Below are 21,030 nucleotides of genomic sequence, written 5' to 3' on the forward strand. Positions count from 1 at the left end.
GTGCGATCAATCTGCTTTGTGCTCCGCAATGTTCATAGGGGGCCAGACGAAGAATTCACACGATAATGAAACGGAAGGCGTAGAAAATGAAGAACCTTGACTATTATATTGCTCCCCGCAGCATGCAACATCTCGCTGCGCCATGGACTCACAGTGTCTTTCGACGTGCAATAGTCAACGGGAACCCACGTAGAGTCGAACTTACGCTCGGATACGCTTTTTGGACGAGCCGTTGACTGCGCCGTCGCCCTTACGCTTCCCTTGTTTACCGCAGGCGACGAAGCGGTCAGGATCCCACAACTCTTGCTGGATATTGTTGTATGGCCCGTTGAGAATGACCATAACCTTCGTGTCGCGGTGATAATTAAGCCCCGTGATGAGCTTTGGTGTGATGAGGAAGTACTGAGGCAACTTGCTTCCACAAGAAGACTTGGTGATCCGCTGGAACACCTTGCGCTCATTGTACACGTCCATGCCTTGGTTAATTTCATCCACCACTCGGAATGGGCACTTGGTGAGGCTTTGGAGAGCCATCAGGTACATGATCGTTCCGACAGATTTTTCCTGCACAAGCAAAAACGGAGTCAGATAATCTATGAATCATAATACTGACTTGACAACTGAACAACGTACTCCTCCAGATTGCTCCTCAGCAGTCATTGTCGAAAGCTTCGTGTTCTTACGGAACTGAGCGCGGCGTTGGATGCCCCACTTCGCAACATCCTGAGCAATTGCAACAAGTATCCGTAAGTCACACCACTGAGACGTTCGTTCAGTTCACGAGCAGCTCACTTACCGGATCTTCGTCATCCAGCAAGATTTCACCAACACAGCCAATATCCTTGAAGAATTCCCTGAACGAGGTGTCGATATGTTCCACCACATCTTTGAGGTCGGCGTGCCATTTACCCTACAATGCAAAAGTGCCAGAATACGTGAGATGTGTGATGTATCTCTTCACTCTATCGTTGAAATTCACCTTAATTCCGTTGATCTTGTCTTCGCCATCAGTGACGAAGCTTTCCAAGTCAGCCAGATGGACTTCGTCATCCCGAATTTCGTCACGCACGCGTTCATAAAGTTCGCGAATAGTTCTGTCGCCGCGGAAGCATTCCAGCGCTGCCTTGTTGTTTTCAATCTTGCCGAGTAACTCATCCAAATCGTCTGGAAGCTGGCTAAAGCGCTTTTCGTAGTCATCCCACGGAGCTTCTTCCTCTGCTTTGCGCTTCACGTCCATCGCCCTCCTCGCCACAGTCAGCAGGTTATCTTTTGCGAGCTTGTGGGCTTCCTTGAGGTTCCTAGAAAAGCAGCGTCGAGTCAGAAGTGCAATGCAGCGCATGGCATCTAGATAACGACACTGTACCGAAGAGTGGTCTCAGTTTGCTTCAAGTGTTTTTGCGTGAACTCCACGCGAACTTGTTGTGTGCCGAGCTGCAGTGATAGGCATACCTCACGAGCACTAGTCTTAAACAATTTCCTCGAAAGCTCCAAACAGTGTTTGATCTGCTGGGCTTGTCTAGAGAGGGGCAACAAGTGATGTCAGTACGTACACCCACCATCAGTTACACGCCCACTGTCCAGCTTACTTGGATGCTTGGTTCTTAAGTTTTCGCGTCAATGCCTCCTCCTTTGACGAGACATCCTGCAATAAAAAAAAAGATGAGCATTTCCTCAATCATTTGGCTGCCTAGCATACATGTTTTGTACTTACCTGTGCCAGTTCACTCTTCAACGAGTAAATCTTGTTATCCCCCTCGGTAATCTTATCATCCAAACGAATGATCGCCTTCCGTTGGGAGCGAATTTCAGTGATTCGATGTTGGGCTTTTCGCTTCTCTTCGGCGTACTGTTTCTCTTGCTCCTTAAGATCCGTGATCTGGGATGTCATCGCACTTATTTAGTACTCCCAGTATTCGCTCTGAGCGTAATAGCCCTTCAGTTGCTGTACCTCTACTTGAATGCGTCTCTCCCTGGCTTCTAAATCGTCCAGAATTTTCTTCATTTCAGCTTTCTCGTCTTCGTTCGAAGTCGACGCAGCCAGCAAACGAGGGTTCAACAGATCGTTCGTTCGTGTTGTCACGTTACGGTTGCCGTACTTGGAAACTGCATACGTCCCACACAAGTAAGTTCCGGCCTCAACAGGTAGCTGCATACGCATCACTGCGTACCTGAGGTAACGTATTTCTTGTATGGAGTCACGAATGCTGACTTCCGTTCGGATGAAGCGATGTCATTGAAGATCTGCCCACCTCTGTTTATAATATCTTCCGTCTGCTGAGAGCCAACCATAACAGTATGGAGGCCTCCGTGGGCTCGAAGAGCCTCGTGAACGATATCAGGCGCGGCCACCAGCTTTAATCACAGCAAAAGCAGTGAAAACAGTCAGCTTATAAGCTACGCCAGCTGATAATAAAATGCAAGTCCGCCTACCTCATCCAGGAAGCCTTTCATGCCATACCTTTGGCAATAATCGTCCATCTGTCCTGGCGAGTATGGTCGATGAACAGCGTGGCATGTGCCATTTTCCACGATCACAATCGAAGCTTTGATACGGCGGTCTGAATCGACATTGTTCACCTCCCGAAGAATTGTGTTGTAGTCTTCGTAGCTCTCGGCTACCAGTGCTCCCAAAAGCCACTTGGGAAGAGTATCTTCAACGTACTTGGCGTGCATAGTCTCGTTGAGTTTCATCTGTAGCAGTAGCCGCATTAAATACTGACGCTAAATAGCGATTCGAACAAGCACGTCGCTTACCTCGAGTGCAATAGGACCCCACACTTTCCGCTTCAGCCGATGCTGGTTACTCTTCACCCAATCCGCAGCACGGATGCAGTCGGGATCAGCCCTCTGGAGAGCAAGGCGTCGCTGTACATCCTCATTGTCTAGTTTCTCGAGCTTGCTGGTCACCTTCCGGCGCTCACTGTCAATGTACGATAGCTCACGAGAAAGCGCTTCTCTCTTACTGCGGATTTCCGTTTCCTGCGCAAAAAACGGCAAGAATATCACAAAGTATTAGCAAATATCCTCTAGCGTGTCTGGCGTTATTTGGACGAACCTCCATATCTTTTGCACGCTGCTGCCTTTCCAGCTGCTCCTTTTGCTCTCTAAGGTCGTCATCATTCGCCATCCCCTCGCGCTCCTTGTGCCACTGTACAATATTCGCATTCATCAAACAGTCAATGAGACAACATCAACTTACAGCTAGAGGAACAGCAGGCAATACTAACGTCTGCCACATCGCGTTCTAGACGCTCGAGTTTCCGGCGAGTCGAGTTGTGCTGGTTGCGCAATTCCTTGACATCTGACAGAGTTTGACTCTGGGCGCCTTCCATGTTCTCAATCTGCAGCATAAAACAAAGAAATTAAATAATGTCAATTGTCCGGGTAATAAGGGAAAGATCATGTAGCGTCGTGAGCTTGGACACCACTTACGTGCTTTTTCTCCTTTCGAATGCTCTCAACAAGCTCTTTCTTCTCACCATCCACCTCCGTCTTCCTGGTTTTGACACGAACACATGTGGTTAGCACACTGATGGTAGCGACTGCACTGTAAAAATTCATCGCATACTCCGCCTTCACGTCCTCCAGTTTAATCTGCTCTTTCTTTAAGAGCTCTACAAGAGGATCGATCTTCTCTTTGCGCTCTTTCTGTGTTCATACACATTCGACCATATCAATACAGTTACCTCGAGTATTAGCAAGTAAATTACTCACATTTATCGCTTCCTTGCATCGTAGCTTCTCTTCCTTGAGCTCCTCAACCTCAGCTTTCGCTTTCTCAAACTCGAGCCACAAACACTTCTTCTCCATCACCGCCGTCTGTACACAATATCGACCACGAAGCATGAATTTCTGTAGTCAAATACGTCAACCTACAGCCAGTCACGGTACCTCCTCAATGCGAGCTTCGTAGTCCTCAATACGCTCCACCTCTTTCTGTCTCTGAGCATTCTCGCTCTTCTTGAGCTCTAGCGCAGCACGCGCATGTTCCAGTTCCTGTAATAAGTAAAAACTATCAGCATACTTTGCAGCAAACTCAGTAGCAACAAGCTGTAGCCACACCCGTCCTTTGTCTGACATGCTGTGCTGCAGCTCAATGATCTCCTCGTGTTTAGTAGCCAAGTCACTGTCCGTGATGGCGTTCTCTGTGGCCTTGAGCAGCTGTACGGCGTTCATCCGCGAGAACTCGCCCACTTTGTCCTGCGGCAGGAACTGGCACAAGTTGTCGATCTGAATGCTGGCCGCCTCCATGATGCCCGCCACGTGCTTAAGCGTCGAGTCCTTGCCGTTGACCTGCCACGTGCTCTTGTTGTCCCTGAAGATGTTGCGTCTGATGACCTTATTGCCGCGCTCGAAGAACAGCTCGATCTCTGTGTAGCCGCTCTCCTTCTCGTGGCGTACGAACTGACCCACTTTGTCAGCTCGACCGAGTAGCTGAATATTTAACGTATTACATCACATCATTAACGCTTAAACGCACTGAATGGTAGGCTACGGTACACGCACCTTCGTGCTGCCGGCCAAACCGACGCAGAGTGCACAGACAATGGAACTTTTACCGGTTCCATTGGGTCCCAGGATCAGATTTAGACGTGGTCCAGGGTAGAACTCGGCATCGGAGTAGGTCAAGAAGTTGTGCAGCTTGACGCGGTAGATCGAGCCGTCCACGTACTCGTCCGAGCCCTCAGAGCTCCCGTCCATCACGTCGCCCATGGCCATCACTGTGGTGACACTACGGTAATGACCTTTTCCCGCGAAAAACTGTAGGCGACTCCTATATTAGGACTTTCAGTCCTTTGATGTACATCACACGAATTACTGCCGTAGTACCGGTACCCGTTGTGATGGCGTCGATGGCTCGAGCTCCGTGGCGCTTGGCGCCATTGACGCGCATCAGCGAGCGCCACGCTCTGCTCAAGACGGTGCCAATGCGCAGTTGCAATACGCTATTTGTGCCGCCACCACAGCTTCCGTTCACAGGCTTCGAAGTGCTGTTTCTCGGTACTGGAGCGGGCTCTCCGTCTGTACGACGCAATCCGACTGGAGTATGCTTACGTCTGGCGCGCAGTAATTGGATGTTCGACTGCGCCGAGGGAAGTCTGCGGCAGCTTATCAAGATCGTCGTGCGTGTTCCGCTGACGACCAAATTTTTCGTGACGCATTTGCACGGAGATCACGTGTACGGACTGCCTGGAATCCTGTGCACGCTGGATAACCATAACGCCGACTACAAGGACCCGCAGACAAAGGAGAAAGCGCCGAGGCCAATCGACGTATACGGCCCTTTGGGTTTGTTCTCGTACTTGAACACGGCCTTCTTGACGAGCAGTACGTGGCTGGCGAACTTGAAAATTACCGTTCACGAGTTGGTATCTCCGGAGATGTTGAACAAGACGTCAGCGCATGAGAAGTTTATGCGCAAAGCACCGAAACATCCTGTAAGTGCTGGAGTGATGAAGTCAATTTTGGGATTACGTAGCTGACGTGGCGGCTGAATCGATGTGGCATTTCTAGAGTCTGACGCGAGAGTGGGTGCATGCTGAGTCGGACGGGAATGGCGACGTATGGAGCGTGCTGGATGACGGGAAGTTTATCGTGAAGGCTGCAACGTTGAAACACACAGTCACGAGCTTCGGGTATGGAATCTATTATCTTTATTATGTTAAGCGTGGTGTTTGACACGGTTGTGGTGCTTTGTTGAATACTTGAAAGTTACGTCGTGGAGGAATACCCTGTGCCCGGGAAATTAAACTTAGATGCGCTACGTGAGCGAGGTCTGCCGCCTGGACCAAAATTCGGCACACTTAAGCTTGGAGGGAGTGTTGAGCTGCCTAATGGCGAAATGCTTTACGCGTCTGAGGTTTGTCGATAAGACAAGACATGTTACACTGGTGTGTCCACGCAAAGAGCTAACACAATGTTCAGGTAACCGGGCCGCAGGCACGCGGACGTAAGGTGGCCATCCTGGGTGATTCCGCTGACTCGTCTCGGATGTTTGACATTGCACAGAACTGCGATGTAAGCTTTGCCTATTTCTTTGCTAATTGTAATGTGGGGAAGGAAATGCAAACTCACGATGATGGCTCTGTTTTTCTTCTGGCAGGTTTTGGTTCATGAAGCAACATTAAGTCATGACATGGTGAAACAGGTACGAATTGATTGGCGCGTGCCAGTAACTTTGAATATGTATCTAACGACGTTATTCCTCTGGCCATTGTTCTCTGGTGCAGGCGGTGCATCGTGGGCATTCAACAGCTCGCACGGCAGGGTACGCAGCCAGGAAAATGAACGCATCGCTACTGGCACTGACCCATTTCAGTCACCGCTTCCGGCATTGGTCAGCTAACGCCAAGTCACGCTCAACACTCCACCTGGCCCTGGAGGCTCAAGAATCGTTCGGACGACGAGCTGTTATACCAGCTTCAGACTTCCTACGCATTCCAATCCCGCGCCTACCCCATGAATAGAGTAGATTATTAGTAAGAGCCTCACTCACATAGATTGCCGTGTACAGGAAACTGTAAGCACCTGGAGTTTTGATTTAATTTGTTGTTCCCTCGGAAATACTACAGTTTTCTTCTTCGGTTCTAAAGTACACTTCGCATTTTCGAATTACGTGAAGGGAGCGTGGAGACCACCCACGAAACTGTTCTTTGGACTCGTGTAGCCCTTCTTGGCCACTTCGATCACCTTGACCACGTTGGTGGAGGCCGATATAGTGTCGTCTAGTCCGTGAACCAAGATGACGATTTCACCACTCTCAATCAATCCCCGCTCCTTTGCATACGCGATAGCTTTCAGCGTGATATCCTCTATTCCTGCCATTGACTCCACTAGCAGCGCTGTTACTCCTCTGTGGCATTTCCGGTAAGGAGTTTCTTAGTGCAGGAATCTACTTGGTGCAAAGAAGTGAGCTTACCTCGAGACTCCAGAGAGCTGTCGTGCCGTTAACGTGGAGAATGTGACAGCCAATATGTTAGCTTTCGGACGATATTTTGCCAGTAACTTGGTACTGGAGCCCGTGTCGGTGATTGAAATAATCAGTTTGACGCCCATATCGAGAGAAATTTCAACAGCTGAACTGGCGACTGATTCGTACATGCTCACGTGCTTGCTGTTTGCTGCCCGATGCAGACGATATACCTCCGCGTAATCTAGCGCTTGTTCTGCTTCAACACAAATCTTGGCCATCGTTTCAACGGCTTCTCTCGGGTACATGCCCTTGGCAGTTTCTGCTGATAACATCATGGCATCTGTGCCATCTAGCACTGCGTTTGCCACGTCGGTACACTCCGCATTAGATGGAATTATCTTCTTGGTCATGGACTGCAGCATCTGTGTGGAGGTGACGACGGGTTTGCCAGCACGATTCGCCTTGCCGATGATCAACTTCTGAGCCAAAAACACCCGTTCAGGTGACAACTCCATGCCGAGATCGCCACGACTCACGTGGATGCCATCAGCCTCAGCAATGATCTCGTCAATATTCTGCAGCGCCTCCTGGCTTTCAATTTTTGCATGCACGCGAATGCGACGACCTGCTTCACCGAGACACTCACGGATCGCTCGAACATTGGCAGCAGAGCGTACAAACGACCCCGACACAATGTCCACTCCATTAGGGATGGCAAAGTTCAGTAGATCATTCTCGTCCTTCTCAGTGATGCCCGGTATCTGAATGGCCGCTCCTGCACATACACGTACATACTTTAACATCACCCAGAAAAGGGCATTGTTGCATCATAAAACAGTTGACAGACCTGGCAGATTCATGTTCTTCTTCTCCTCAAGAAGATGGTCATTGTGCACTCGTACAATGATAGATTCGGGTAGACATTCCAGTACAGTCATCACCAGGCTTCCATCGTCGCACAGAATCTTGGAGCCCACCGTCACAGACGTTGGTAGCTGCTCATATGTACAGGCAATGCGAGAGCTGTCACCTTCCACACCATAGTCTGTAGTAATTTCTAGCGTCTGTCCAGCCTATCAACGGTAACATCACTCCTCATTAGCAGAAGTACCCATGTAAACCAAGCCGTGAGAACAGCACACCTTTAGCTGAACTGGTTTGTGTCCTTTCAGAAACCCACTACGGATTTCGGGTCCCTTAGTATCCAGCAGCACAGCGCAATGACAACCGGGTCGAGCAGCCATCGCTTCTCTCAGATTCGACAGACTCCTCTGATGCAATTCGTGGTCTCCGTGGGAGAAATTCAGTCTCGCCACATTCATACCAGCATCTAAAAGTTGTCCTACAATACGCAAAATCCCACAACATCAGATCTTTGTACTGCGATTGCATTTCAATCGAGAAAATTTTCTCACCCAACATGTCCACAGACCACGACGCTGGCCCAATGGCACAAATAATTTTCGTCTTGCGTGCACGCGCTGTCGTCGGCCTCAAGATCTGCTTGATCCCAATGCCCACGTGAAATTTCTGCACCAATCATCAACAGCAACTACCGATTAATCATGCCACTTCAGCCGATCGAGCAGCTCCATTATCGGAGACCTTCGTACCGCAGGCTCACGTGCAATGGATGAAGAGTCGGGCTTGAACACATCATCGAACTCCTGCGACAGCGAGCGGTAGCGGTGCCAACTACCAAGCTTGACAGGCGGAAAGCCGCTCACGCGCAGCTGGTCATATGCCGAGGACGGTGGGCTCTGAAGCACGTCGTCCTTGGACCAGCGTCGTGGCATCCCCGGACGCGTCACCGTACCCGTGCGCGGATTTCTGCCAATGGCGTGGCGCTCACTTGCAGTGCGACGCATGGACGACACGAGTCTGCACCAGCCACTGTCGAGCCTTCAGGTCCGCCTTGTGCCTTCCAGCTGAATAATTCGATAATGCATTGAACGTTAGCTGCTTCTTCAACCCTATGAGATAGTATGGCAAAACCATAATATGTACATAGTCCGACCCTCAGAACAAGGTTGTGAACGGTCACCTGCAAGAGAGGCCCTGCCGTTGCTGCGAGTATGAGTGGGGTGACGAGAGGTAATAACCGTGCTCAAAATACAGCGAGGAAGGCGCCGCCGACGCTACTGAAGACGCTGCTCAGCAAAGGACAAACCGCCAATGACGCTCTGACGCACGATGGAAACAACGCTTCCATTATTCTGGACGACAAGACTCGAGAAACGCCGTGGACACCAAAAAGCTTGGGAAGGGCGAAGACGGCCATTATTTACAAGGTGGGTCGGTTGACTGCGATCCCGTGAGTGCTCCGAAGATCTGACGACTCATGACATTGACCGTCTGGCCGAGTGAATAGCAAACGCTGAACGACACGTTGCTGGTACTGGAGCGCAACATGTTCTTCATCAGTGGCTGGGCACCGTATTTTGTGTCGCTGCAAGAAGACAGCATCCTAATGTTCTCCAGTCGCGAGCGATGGGAGCAGGGACTCAAACCCGACAAGGTGCTTTGACAGCTTTAACTTAAAGGCTACTTAAGTATTATATATACCAACGAGCTATGCTGTATCTGCACGGCGATATAGATAATTGAGCTGCACCACATGATGCTTCTAGGCGACATGAAAGTCGATGTGGTTGAAGGATCCTCTGCGCTGCACGATCAAGACGGCAACTTGCGTCTTTTCCGCCGCAAGTTATTGGAAACAGACGAGTTGGACGAGGTAAGTCTCGCTAGTTTACCCGCTCAAAATGTATTCTCTAAAAAAATGTTATTTAACTGGTATAGTGGCTAAACGAAGAGCTACGGCAGAGTTTACTGGTCTCCTCTGGTAGTAAAGTGGATACTCTTGCTGTAAACAACCCGAATGCAAGCACACACTGCATTCTGGAGTTCGGTTCATACAACCAAAGCACGTTCGAGTTGTGGACGAAAGCGATTCGGCACATCCTGTCAACGAAACGAGAAGCACACGTCAACAGTTCACGAAGCAACCAGAGCAAAGAAGACACAGATTTAGCAGCTAATGATGGAACGACAGTGTCCACTAAGTGCTGGGTATCTCCAGGACAAGATTCCAAGGTGACACTACTTCAAAGTGAAATCTGGTGCAACCGCGTCCTCTCGGGTGAGAAGGAAAAGGCCGAGTCTGAAATCCGGCGGATAGTGGCGATGGAGAAGCTGGTAGCCCAAGTAACCCACCCGCAGATGGCCTTGCTAGTGTACGAGAAGGTTAGCCGTGTGCACGAATTGTTCTCCGCCTGCTCGATTGCTTCCGGCGATACCTTGCTGATGATGTCCCACGCTGCGGCCCACGCTTCTTCTTCCGTATCGCGGATCATCTCAAGCGGAAATACTCCGTCTTTCTGATCCTTGCATTGGCATACGGAGTTGAAGAAGAGGAAATTCGGGAAGCTCATGAGCGAATGTGTCAAGAAAATGCGGCCGTGAATGCTGGAGTCGGTGGCGGCATCGGTGAGCAGCAACGAACTGTCGCCTCTTATGGGTTTGAAGACCCTGAGAGCTTGGAGTTGTATGAGAAATACCGCGATGCCGCCTTCAACTACCACAAAATGAATTATGGAGACACGGTTGCCGCAGAAGAAGAAGATGCCATCATGCATCTTCCCGTGATGCTCCAAGTTGCAATAGTTCGACAAGACCACGAGGAATCTACCGCAATGCTCTCCATTTTGAACGCTGTCAAAGCTCGGCTAATGGAGCATTGTTCTCAGGAGGAGAATGGTATCTAGTGTTGCGTTATCAGAGCATCCGGACTTGACACAATAGCTGCCATGATTTCAAGAATCATGTGTACCATTTGCATGATACAAGATCAACTCACTACAGAAATTGTAAGAATGAAGCTTCCATCGTTCATAGTTCGTCACCATTCGCGTGCATCGTAGCCTCATAGCTCAACGTCTCACTTGCCACAACTGAGTCAATGTGATCATGAATCTCGTGCACTAGCTGTCGAAAGTTCGGGTCGTTGACGTAGTACTTTACGAGGCCTTCCATCCCAATGGCCTCTGGCTCGGCTGTAGACATCTCGGAGTCTTCAACAAGTGGATCGATGCCTGAATTTAATACTCAGCATTTCCACGTTTTGGGCTTATCTATGCCAATATTAACGTACCCCAGGTCTCCAACATGGTCTCGGCTGCCCGTAGTGTCTTTATTTTGTCGCGCAGACGGACTCTACAGCACCAAGACGGAAATCAGTCATATTTTGACTTTAGTACTCTGGTCCGCACTGCCGCAATTACGTAAGCGCGTCGCCACCGTCCCTTACAACCCGCAGCAGTCTCCCTCGAACCCGCACAGTCTTTATGTCGTTGTGCAAGATGCTCAGCACAGCCTCAGTGCTGGGTGATGATGATGATGATTTCGCAGTAATGGTCAAGCATTGATCGCTCAGCACCATGGAGAAACGTCGACGCAGCGCTTGAAGCCCACTACCCGCTCTTCGCTGCTGCACGATCTGCACCTCAAACATGGCGACGAACAATGCGGACTTGTGACCATCACTCTGATGTTGAAGTTTAATTGACCACCTTGGTGCCTCCCATCGCTATTCCGCATTTTGAAGCGACAAGAAAAAGTAGCTTCCCCATTCGGAATTATGAAGCCCCCCACCGCGCTACTTCGAAAGAAATGGTAAGGTTGTTGGCTACATAAAGACAGTCGGGCAGTCATTTACTCGCTATCGTGGATAGGGACGCCATCGTTGTGGGCGGGGGCCACAATGGGCTTGTAGCTGCATCGTATCTGGCAAAGGTGACGGAGTTTCTACTGTAGATTTTAGAGAATTCGCACCACGCTAATGCATGCTGCTGATTCTAGGCAGGCAAGAGCGTCTGTGTACTGGAAAAGAGACATCTAGTCGGCGGTGCGGCGGTGACGGAGGAGATTTTCCCCGGGTTTAAGTTCTCGCGGGCGTCATACGTGTTCTCGCTCTTCCGGCCGCAAATTATCAAAGATCTGGATCTGCATCGGCACGGTCTAGAGGGTGAGCCTTTAGGCATACGGGTATAAAATTATGGTGAAATGCTCACGTGCTGTGTTGGCTGTAGTGTTTGTTCGAGACCCGTCGTCGTTTACGCCGACACGTGACGGTCGCAGCCTCATCCTCGGAAGTGATATGCAGCAAACGCAAGCAAGTATAGGTGAGCCCTTGCAGAGGATTGCAGCAGCTCCTAGTGAAGTTTGTCTGATATTTTCTTCTGAATACAGCTCAATTCTCAACTGCGGATGCGAAAGCGTATCCGGTGTACAACAAGATGTTGGAGGTGCTGTTGAAGCTGCGGCTGATGGTGATCTGAAGGTTCACTGAGTGTTGCCTTGTTGCGCAGGACATGGTGGATTTCTTCTTGCCGATGCTCGATGAGGTTGCTTTGATATCAAAATCTCAGCGGTATTATTTCTTGCGTGCTAACTGGAATGGTGTGCTAGGCCCCGCCAGATCTCCACACTGCTTTTGACTCGGCTTCTTCTCTAAGGTGAGAAATCGCTTTATTGAAAACAATATTCGTGGCGTAATATAACATTGCGGTTTCCGACGACCTAGCCGGCGTCTAGAAGCAGCAAAGGCTATGGCGCACTTAGGCTATCGCTGCGGCAAGCTTGGAAGCGAGTTGACTACTTTCGTGGAATTTATGACGGCTCCTGCTACTAAGATTCTAGACAAATGGTTCGAGTCGGATGTTCTGAAGGCCACGCTGGCTACTGACGCCATTATCGGCGCAAAGGTGGGTAGCACTGTAGCTAGGTTCGTTTTGCTTGCCCCGTAACAATTATTTCTGCTGCGAAGGTTTCTCCTTCAACTCCTGGATCAGCTTACATTCTCTTCCACCACGTCATGGGAGAAGTGAACGGTATCAAGGGCGCTTGGGGGCATGTAAAAGGCGGAATGGGTGGGGTTTCCGTAGCTATCGCGAAAGCTGCAACTGAAGCGGGCGCCGAGATTCATGTGAGCAGCCCTGTCAAGTCCATTAGTGTGCAAGATGGAAAAGCTCGAGGTGTTTGTCTAGAAAGTGGAGACGTGGTCGAATCGGACTGTATTCTATCGAACGCGAGTCCTGCCACGACCATGCTTGATCTACTTGATCCAAGAGACTTACCAGAGGATGTTGTCACGCATTTTAAGCGAAACTGGAACAGCAAGTCAGCTTCAACGAAGGTACTGTATGTCTAACCATCATTTTTTTGCCACTGCGAGTGCTTAGATTTCTGTTTGCGACAATGGTTTCCAGATCAACGTGGCGCTTGACAGACTGCCTAATTTTTCGTGCTTCCCCAATGGAGGAGATGGAAACGTGCCGATGCCGAACCATTATGGAACGATCCATTTTGAAGACTCTCTGGGCCAGGTATGTTGCACAGCGATGAACTGAGATGAACAAATAGTGAGAACGGCACCAATACTGTAGATTGAAGATGCATATTTGGACGCCCAACGTGGAATTTGTTCGAAAAGGCCTGTTATCGAGATGAATATCCCGACATCATTGGACCCAACGATTGCTCCACCAGGTAAAATTGCATGAGCCATTTCCTAATGTCTGTAAGAACCAACACCGTCTTCCGACATAATTCCTAGGAAAGCACATCGCTCTATTGTTCGTGCAGTACACGCCGTACGAACCAAAGGTAAATATCCACTCTCCACGCCATACATAGAGCTTGTACTGCTGATGACAGGTAATAACGGTGGCGTGCGTGCCTTCGCCGTCCAGGATGGAAAGTGGAGTGAGCCAGGGAAAAAGGAGCGTTTCGCGAGCCAAGTTTTCTCGGTAATCGACGAGTATGCGCCAGGCTTCACGAATTCGATAATCGACTATGAGATGCTCACGGTGCGTGTAGCTCGGATCCACCAGCCTAAATCTCAATTACTCATGTTTTTTGCATCGTGTAGCCGCCAGATCTTGAGCGAGTATTCTCGCTTCCGAGAGGAAACATTTTTCACGGAGCCATGGGCTTGGACCAGGTAAACTCTACTTGATGTTGCGCGAGTAAAAACAGGAGGTAACTGACGTTGTGTTTGCTTTCTGTAGCTCTTCTGGATGAGACCGATGCCTGGCAATTCGAGCTACCGATCCCCGATCGACGGTTTGTACTTTTGCTCAGCAGGCACGCACCCTGGCGGCGGTGTTATGGGAGCGTGCGGGCGTAATGCAGCTATGGTCTGCTTGAAGTACCAGAAATTTCACAAGTGAGAATCCTATTGCGGTTGTTTGCACATTACGCAACAGGTAAACGCGTAGTCAAAAAAATAATTTACCTTTAGTAGAGTTCTACGTGCATCTGCTGGTACAACTACGGCGCAGTCTTTTGTTCAGTGGGTTCAGGCTTCACCTGCCAAAGTATGCACTTGAATGCTGCGCCGGCCCGTGAAAGCCGCGTCAAGCATCTCGTCTTCGTCCACAAGGAACGAGTTAGACGTGTCGCTCACGTAGCTGAATTTGCCGAACGAGTCGTAGTCCATTTCTGATCTCGCTCGGCGGTGGCGAGTGTGGGTGTGTTTCCACGGGAAGATAATGCTGAAAAAGTTGCCCGTGGAGGCCGTCTTGGAGGCCAGATACTTGTCAAAGTTAATGTCGGGGCTCTTCATGCGCTCCTCCTCCATCGACATGGGTGCCGGTACCCATGGAGGGGTGATCTTCTTGCGAAGAACCATGTTCCATCGAACCTCACTGAAAAATGGATGCGTGAGGATGTCGCTGGTCTGACGAGCACCGAGACGTTTGTTCGGGTCCTTCTCCAGCAAGCCCAAGATCAGGCTTCGGGCGTCCGGGTGAATACCACATTTGGACGGGAACTTCACAGGCTCCTTCTCGATGAGCTTGTACAGCACCGACACGTTCAGGTGATGGAACGGGCGCTTGGCAAGCAACATCTCGTACAGCAGGATACCCAGACACCACCAATCCACAGCCTTGCCATAGTCGCGCGAGCGCTTCGGCTTTAGTAATTCAGGGGCCGTGTACGCTGGGGATCCAGCCATCGTGCGAGCACCTGACATCTGGTTCACATTTGTTTTCGAGAGACCGAAGTCGACGAGCGCAACGTTGCCGTCTACGTCAAGCATGATGTTATCAGGCTTCAGATCACGGTACACAATGTCGCAGGCGTGTAGATGAGACAACGCCAGCACGATCTGAGCAGCATAGAACTTGACGCGGTCCAGGTCAAGCGGGATCTTGACGCGATGTTCCTTGTTGTTGGAGAAGCGGTTCATGTGGGTGTACAGACTGCCACCCGGGTAGTAGTCCATGCCTAGAAACACACGCGATTGGCTCTGGAACGAAAACCGCAGCGGGGCAATGAACGGATGATGCACGTCACGCAGGATGCGCATCTCAGTCTTGGTGCGCAGCTTGTCGTAGTTGGACATGGAGTTCTTTTCCAGGATCTTCACTGCGAAGATTTCGCCCGTGTTCTTTCGTTCAGCCAGCACAACCGTGCCGAAAGTTCCCTTGCCCAGGACACGGTTCACGTGGAAGTGTTGGATCGAGAGAGACAGCACACGCTTCGACGTTGAGGCCTGGAACGCACGTTCCGCCTTGGCCGCCTTCCGTTCGGCGTCCGACATCTGAAACGCGGCAATGTCGACTTCAATCTGCATCTGAAGACTGAGCACACGACCGCCAGGACTCAGCTGAATCTCGTCGCGTGTAGTGAACGTGAACTCGCGCTTGAGCGATTTATTCCAGATGGTACCAGCAGCCAGTACCTGAAGCACATTGGGCTGCTTGGTCGTCATGTAGCGGGAGACTGCGAATCTCTTGAACAACACGAAGCGTGAGAAACCCAGCACCACGTCGACAAGTCCTTCTCGTCCGTAAAACTTAGTGGACGGTAGAAACTCGCACGGGTAGCTGACCGAGACGATCATCTCGGGCGAACAGATGGGAAAGAGTGAGATGAGGTTTGCCGCTGAGTCATCCACGCCCGTCTGTTCAAGGAATTGCGTCGTCCACATGGAGTAGAATTGCTTGACTGTCGCCAAATTGCGCGCCTTCCAGTCTCCTGACGATCGGACAGTTTGTGATAGAATACTACTCGCCGAGAAGGGCAAGTTCCCACTAGCAGCGGGATTCCACTGGCTTGCACGTCCACTCTGGAGATCCGAGTCGCGTCCATTAGAGGCGCCACTGAAACTCTGACCCGGTTTCTGGTTGCTGCCGTTCTGTACTGTCTGTTGCAGCATCTTGATCCAGATTTCGCACTCAATGCTTGAGCGTGTGTACATGGCAAATATTTTGTTAATAGTCGTCGTGATGAGCACGCCGTTTGAGCGGTTGGGATCTCGTGAGGCACCCGTAACCGTGACGCGGCCACGGAACTTCTCCGTGTCCAGCTTGGCCACGTCCTTGCTTACGTAGTAGCTGAAGGTCGTGCCTGAAAGCACAGCGTAGCGGTAGCGCCACGAGCGTACAACGTGACCCTGTTTCCAGATGTAGCCTTCCCAGTCCGTCTCAAAGATGTCCTCGAAGGCGCTGCTGAGGTCGGGGGATACACTAAGTCGCGTGCGGTTGGGAGCGAAGCTTCCGGTGCCGCTACGCTCAGTCACGGACGAGTAGCTGGCCGAGCCGTCGAAGTAATCCTCGTTTTCTTGGCCGTACACGGTCGTACTAGGGCGCAAGCTGTACGACTGTGCGCGCTTGTCGAAGCGCCCCGGCCCTCGACTAGAGCCTAGTCTCATGCTGCCACGCTCGCGGACTGCCATGGCGTCGGCGTCTTCGGCCGAAAAGAGCGTGATCCGCTGACGCTGCATCTACAGAAGTAGAGAGACGAAACAACTGGCGCTTTGTATGGAGAGTGCCGGCCGCTGTCGCTCGAACACACTCGATCGCGGAATGACCGGCCTTCTGGAGGAATTTTCGGTCCTCTGCCGAGGGGCAGAAACGTAAGGGGCGTAGCCGGGACGGGACCTGGGGTGTCGCGTCGGGATGCAATTTTTCCAGCACATTAATGTTGATAATAATAGGCAATCTGGAAAGAAAACCGCCTCGCCATGTAACCGAGCCCTAACGGCATTCATAGCAAACTATTTTTGCATTTAAAGAATAGTAATTTACAGAAATAGGCAAGATCGCAATAGCGGCACCCACAGCCTCTACTGCTCCAGGTAAGAAGAAACGGAAAACTCACATGTAAAACGCACGGAGTGCCAACCGTACATTTACAGCGGCGTGAACTGTTGTTGGCGCGGCACCACCGACCGACCACAGAAATTGCAAATAGCCAGCGACTGGCGTGGGCGTTCAAAATCCGCCGCGAGTGGACTATGCACGCTGGGATCTTGCCTTACAACAGCGCACAGGAAAAGGCAGCACGATGGGGCAACCAAAGCTACGCCAGACTCCACAGTGTGGCACTCAGGTTATTTAATCCATTGTTTAGAAGCAGATGACCAGGTCGTCATGGACGCCACTTTGCAATGTACTCCGTCCCGTCACGCTGTGGCTGCTCAGGCTGAACTTCAGCTGCTTACAATCCAGCCTCCATGTGCCACCCGTATCAGGACGACACATGGCATTGCCATTGGCAATGGCAAGGCTTTCAAAAAACGAGAACCGTGCTGAAACTTGTACTCTTTGAATTTGGTCTTCAAGCTTTGGGTAGAGCCCGGCAGAAAGCCTCTAGGTCGATGTCGCCGTTGCTGGCCACAGAAGGAAGTCGCGGCATCGCCCTTCGCGAGCAGAATACTGGTATCATGCATCTTGTATTCTTGTAAACTAAAGCGATCATGCGCCGAAACGACACACACGGACATTCAAGTCACGTCAATTGGTGTTTAGAATTGTAAAAAACAAACTTGATAACCTTCAAGGAAGTCCATTTTCTCGTCGGAGGTAGTGTGCGTAGTACCTCGTGGTAGTATTTTACAATTTCCCCTACCGGTAGAGCGGCTATTAATACCGGTATCGGAGACGAGTGGGGTGCCGCCAAACTGGCCTTATGGATACCCTACGCCGTATAAAAAACCTAGATTCTAGGACCGAGCTTCTCACAGGTAAGTTACAAGCTTACATCGCTCCAAGTTTGTGGTGCAGCGGATGTGTCGGGGCGGTGCCGTGCCACGACTGTCCGAAAGATCGGAGGGGCATGCTGAGCTTGGGATTGTGGCGCCATCCTTATGCACCTCCAGTCATCCTTGCACGACTTGACAGCGAAGGAAACTTCAATCAGCTGTTGAGCAAGTTTGACACGATATTTATAATATTAATAGCATATTATAGCACACTATTAACTTCACGACGGAGGCGAGTACAACATGTACGGTATTTGCTTAGGGAGAAGAGACAAAATGACGCAGAATCTCCTCAAGCTTGCGGTCCAGCTCGACTCCATCTTCTGCTCGACGACTCGCAACTGCATTTCTAGTTGCTGCAATTGAAGTGGAGAAGGACGCGTTGACGGAATGGAAGCCACAGCACCTTGCGATCTTCGATCGGTTAGCTCCAATGCGTCAGTGCTGGGTCTACCAGGAGAGTAAATGTTCCCCGACGCTGCCACACCCAGTATTGAGGTGGTAGATGATGTTTTCCTCTCGTCGACTCCGTCTTCCGTTATCGCATCGAGTGGAGGCTTGTCCGGAGTGGTGGGCGTTGTGGCAACCTCAGCCGCGGCAGCAGCGGCAGCAGCTACAATCTCATTTTTCGTTAGCCCGCTCCCTTCATCTCCTCGGATTTCGACTGGTGTAAGGTTTCCCGTTGCGCTGAGGATATTCGACAAGCGCGGACGGAAGGTTGCCAGAGCACGAGTTTTGTTACGAAACTTATCCATGTTCTTGTATGTCTGAATGGTTTTCTTCATCTTGGCGTCCGCGAGTGCCGTCATCTTCTCCATGCGCTCTGGGCCGTCATCCTTCCACATTTCGCCAACCCGTTTCACGATTAGCTTTTTCATTGCGGTTGCGAACTCTGGAAACTCTACCAGGATTTTGTCAAAACCCTCTCGAGCTAGAACACAGAGCTCTGCCATACATTCGGCTTTCACGCTGCGAGTTCGTTCAACCTCCATGACCACGCCGATCTCGCCGAAAAAGTCGCCTTCACTAAGCAGGATGATGGTCTCGGCTTCTGGTTTCTTGCAGCCATTTGGAGGCAGCACACGCACGATGCCTTTCACGATCATAAAAAGCTCCTTACCAATTTCACCTTCTTGGATAATGAAATCGTCGGGCATGTAGATGACCTGATGCAGCTGCATACAGATCATACCCAGTACAGCGTCGGTGGCTAGCTGAAAGAACGGGATCTTTAAGAGATTGTCCTTAAACAGGTAAATGGCAATTTGTCGGCGCAGTGTCATTGACATTCCTGGGTCATGCAGCAAATTCAGTTGCTCCGACAGTGCTCGATTCTGCCGAGTGCGTTGAAACAAATTGCATTGTAAGAGACAAAACAGATAAAGCTCTCGCTCAAAGTGATCGCACATTTAACCAGAGGTAGTCGTAATACGCTGTCACTCGAGCCTGCCCAAATTCAAACACAATACCTGTTAGCGAAGCTAATGTGAAATTTAGAGATACTTCGTACTCGTAATGGTTTTGGCAAACTTAGCGCATCCATCTCGTGGGTCACATGGTCCATTTTCTTTCGGAAGGCGTTTTCGGCCCTGTTCCAGCTATTGTGGCAAAAATACACACAAATTAGAGTCGCGATGGTGATATTTCCAGCATTGAAATATACATGTACTTAGGTACCTTTGAACTAATCCGATGATAGTACCGAAGAGAATGGCGGACACGATGGCACCGTAGACAGATACTGCACTGGACCATAGGTAGATAGTGCTGTTCAAGTCGTCACTAGCGATATGATTGTATCCTCCGCTAAGAAACCGGTCGTTGGCTTCTACATGAGTAGCAGATACGCCCAACAAGGATACTATTCCATGGTGAAAGGCGACCCAATAGACATCCATCTCACCACCATCTTGGCAGTGCGATCGGGTGGCTTCAATGGCGTCGGCACACGGTTTAAGTATGGCCACCCATAAACAGCCTGCTACATGACCAGAGAAAATCATTGCGTTGAGCGAGATTGTGAGGCTTGAGTATCGCTTGTACCGCTTAAGATACTTAACGAAGCGCCCCAAACGAAGCAACCGCGGTAGCTTGATGTACTTGATCATTTTGAAGGTTTTTCTTGTCGATACGCTGGCGGTGTCTTTAACAAAGTATTCGAAAGGAATTGAAGAAGCTAGATCAATTGGAAACCAGACAGAGCGGGTGTAGGCTTGTCGAATTTTGCGAGGGTTCATTACAACAGCGCCGTATTCAATGTAACCAGTGCGAAATCGAAGCGCAATGTCGGCAAAGCCCCAGACATCCAGGACTTTCATGAAAGTCCTAGAACTTGTAGACGGCTCGTACCAGTAGAAGCACAACATGAACGGGATAATCCACGAGTAGTAAACGACGATAGCTGCACTGAGAAGATCCCAAAATGCTTTGAAAGGAGACTGCGGATGCAGCACCCAGCGGTAACTCATTCGATCGTGCATTTCAAACAGCGATGTTCGCAGTACGTTAATGGTAGCATTTTCTGATGCCATCCTTAACAAGCTGCCCGTTGAGCGAGCCCATGTGTTCGTCCGTCGTAGCACATTAGGATGTTGCTGGGTGTCTGCTTTAATGCTCTCATTTCTGTTCAGCCGACCGACACTTTTTAATTTGCTCGGGCTGGTCGAGGTTGTACCAGGAACCTCCTTTGCGGGCACCGTCGAATCTGGTTTCCCTTCCTCGATACCCGCTTCTAGGTTCGTAGCCACATCGTCTGCATTCGTGGCCGCTGGTAGGACGAGAGGTTTGATCGGCAAGCATCGGACCATTACAAATGTTCACCCTTGCGTGAGTGGAGGTGAGCACGGGAAAGGATGCAGCAGTGCGTGTTCACAATTAGCCAAAAGAAACCAAAAGCAGAAATAACCTGTAAGGAGGCAAGCAAAATTCTTCGAACGAGGGCTACAATTATTTCAAACAAGGGCTGCTGGTGGGTTTTGGTTAACCCTTTTAAAGCGGGGTTTTATTCTGTATTATACAGAATAAAGGTTTATCTTGATTAAACTATTGACAGAAGAATGCAACA

The 21,030-nt window shown here is 50.3% G+C and overlaps 9 protein-coding genes across 9 annotated transcripts; 4 read left to right on the forward strand and 5 right to left on the reverse strand.

The window, feature by feature from the left end:
• Positions 1 to 87: 87 nt before the first annotated feature.
• Positions 88 to 4,713, reverse strand: PITG_02755 (structural maintenance of chromosomes protein 5, putative; the record flags this gene model as incomplete). The annotated part of the gene is made up of 18 exons (XM_002907602.1): positions 88 to 564; positions 634 to 723; positions 797 to 910; positions 980 to 1,298; positions 1,364 to 1,516; positions 1,587 to 1,642; positions 1,712 to 1,876; positions 1,949 to 2,103; positions 2,169 to 2,352; positions 2,431 to 2,691; positions 2,755 to 2,979; positions 3,056 to 3,148; positions 3,228 to 3,341; positions 3,433 to 3,648; positions 3,715 to 3,819; positions 3,892 to 3,996; positions 4,063 to 4,404; positions 4,507 to 4,713. 18 exons carry the CDS (start codon positions 4,711 to 4,713, stop codon positions 202 to 204), a joined length of 3,267 nt encoding a protein of 1,088 aa, XP_002907648.1.
• Positions 4,714 to 5,075: 362 nt separating this feature from the next.
• Positions 5,076 to 6,346, forward strand: PITG_02756 (uncharacterized protein; the record flags this gene model as incomplete). Its single annotated transcript, XM_002907603.1, has 5 exons — positions 5,076 to 5,438; positions 5,515 to 5,636; positions 5,713 to 5,860; positions 5,926 to 5,968; positions 6,231 to 6,346. The coding sequence occupies 5 exons, from the start codon at positions 5,076 to 5,078 to the stop codon at positions 6,344 to 6,346; spliced, it is 792 nt and encodes a 263-aa protein (XP_002907649.1).
• Positions 6,347 to 6,501: 155 nt separating this feature from the next.
• PITG_02757 (pyruvate kinase) lies at positions 6,502 to 8,781 on the reverse strand (the record flags this gene model as incomplete). Its single annotated transcript, XM_002907604.1, has 6 exons — positions 6,502 to 6,853; positions 6,920 to 7,688; positions 7,761 to 7,986; positions 8,056 to 8,255; positions 8,329 to 8,443; positions 8,527 to 8,781. 6 exons carry the CDS (start codon positions 8,779 to 8,781, stop codon positions 6,613 to 6,615), a joined length of 1,806 nt encoding a protein of 601 aa, XP_002907650.1.
• A 207-nt stretch (positions 8,782 to 8,988) lies between these two features.
• Positions 8,989 to 10,680, forward strand: PITG_02758 (uncharacterized protein; the record flags this gene model as incomplete). Its single annotated transcript, XM_002907605.1, has 5 exons — positions 8,989 to 9,204; positions 9,285 to 9,431; positions 9,513 to 9,650; positions 9,716 to 10,168; positions 10,276 to 10,680. The coding sequence occupies 5 exons, from the start codon at positions 8,989 to 8,991 to the stop codon at positions 10,678 to 10,680; spliced, it is 1,359 nt and encodes a 452-aa protein (XP_002907651.1).
• A 124-nt stretch (positions 10,681 to 10,804) lies between these two features.
• On the reverse strand, positions 10,805 to 11,082 carry PITG_02759 (uncharacterized protein; the record flags this gene model as incomplete). The annotated part of the gene is made up of 2 exons (XM_002907606.1): positions 10,805 to 10,968; positions 11,067 to 11,082. The coding sequence occupies 2 exons, from the start codon at positions 11,080 to 11,082 to the stop codon at positions 10,805 to 10,807; spliced, it is 180 nt and encodes a 59-aa protein (XP_002907652.1).
• Positions 11,083 to 11,552: 470 nt separating this feature from the next.
• PITG_02760 (oxidoreductase, putative) lies at positions 11,553 to 12,433 on the forward strand (the record flags this gene model as incomplete). Its single annotated transcript, XM_002907607.1, has 7 exons — positions 11,553 to 11,587; positions 11,647 to 11,707; positions 11,774 to 11,939; positions 12,004 to 12,096; positions 12,164 to 12,219; positions 12,283 to 12,318; positions 12,383 to 12,433. 7 exons carry the CDS (start codon positions 11,553 to 11,555, stop codon positions 12,431 to 12,433), a joined length of 498 nt encoding a protein of 165 aa, XP_002907653.1.
• Positions 12,434 to 12,522: 89 nt separating this feature from the next.
• Positions 12,523 to 14,219, forward strand: PITG_02761 (oxidoreductase, putative; the record flags this gene model as incomplete). The annotated part of the gene is made up of 9 exons (XM_002907608.1): positions 12,523 to 12,678; positions 12,741 to 13,109; positions 13,183 to 13,188; positions 13,360 to 13,462; positions 13,530 to 13,579; positions 13,666 to 13,782; positions 13,845 to 13,916; positions 13,984 to 14,112; positions 14,217 to 14,219. 9 exons carry the CDS (start codon positions 12,523 to 12,525, stop codon positions 14,217 to 14,219), a joined length of 1,005 nt encoding a protein of 334 aa, XP_002907654.1.
• A 54-nt stretch (positions 14,220 to 14,273) lies between these two features.
• PITG_02762 (protein kinase, putative) lies at positions 14,274 to 16,706 on the reverse strand (the record flags this gene model as incomplete). The annotated part of the gene is made up of 1 exon (XM_002907609.1): positions 14,274 to 16,706. The coding sequence occupies one exon, from the start codon at positions 16,704 to 16,706 to the stop codon at positions 14,274 to 14,276; it is 2,433 nt and encodes an 810-aa protein (XP_002907655.1).
• A 1,481-nt stretch (positions 16,707 to 18,187) lies between these two features.
• On the reverse strand, positions 18,188 to 20,773 carry PITG_02763 (Voltage-gated Ion Channel (VIC) Superfamily; the record flags this gene model as incomplete). Its single annotated transcript, XM_002907610.1, has 3 exons — positions 18,188 to 19,300; positions 19,477 to 19,555; positions 19,644 to 20,773. The coding sequence occupies 3 exons, from the start codon at positions 20,771 to 20,773 to the stop codon at positions 18,188 to 18,190; spliced, it is 2,322 nt and encodes a 773-aa protein (XP_002907656.1).
• Between the last annotated feature and the right edge of the window lie 257 nt (positions 20,774 to 21,030).

This window comes from Phytophthora infestans, genomic scaffold, assembly GCF_000142945.1.
Source record: "Phytophthora infestans T30-4 supercont1.3 genomic scaffold, whole genome shotgun sequence".
Taxonomy (NCBI): Eukaryota; Oomycota; class Peronosporomycetes; order Peronosporales; family Peronosporaceae; genus Phytophthora; species Phytophthora infestans.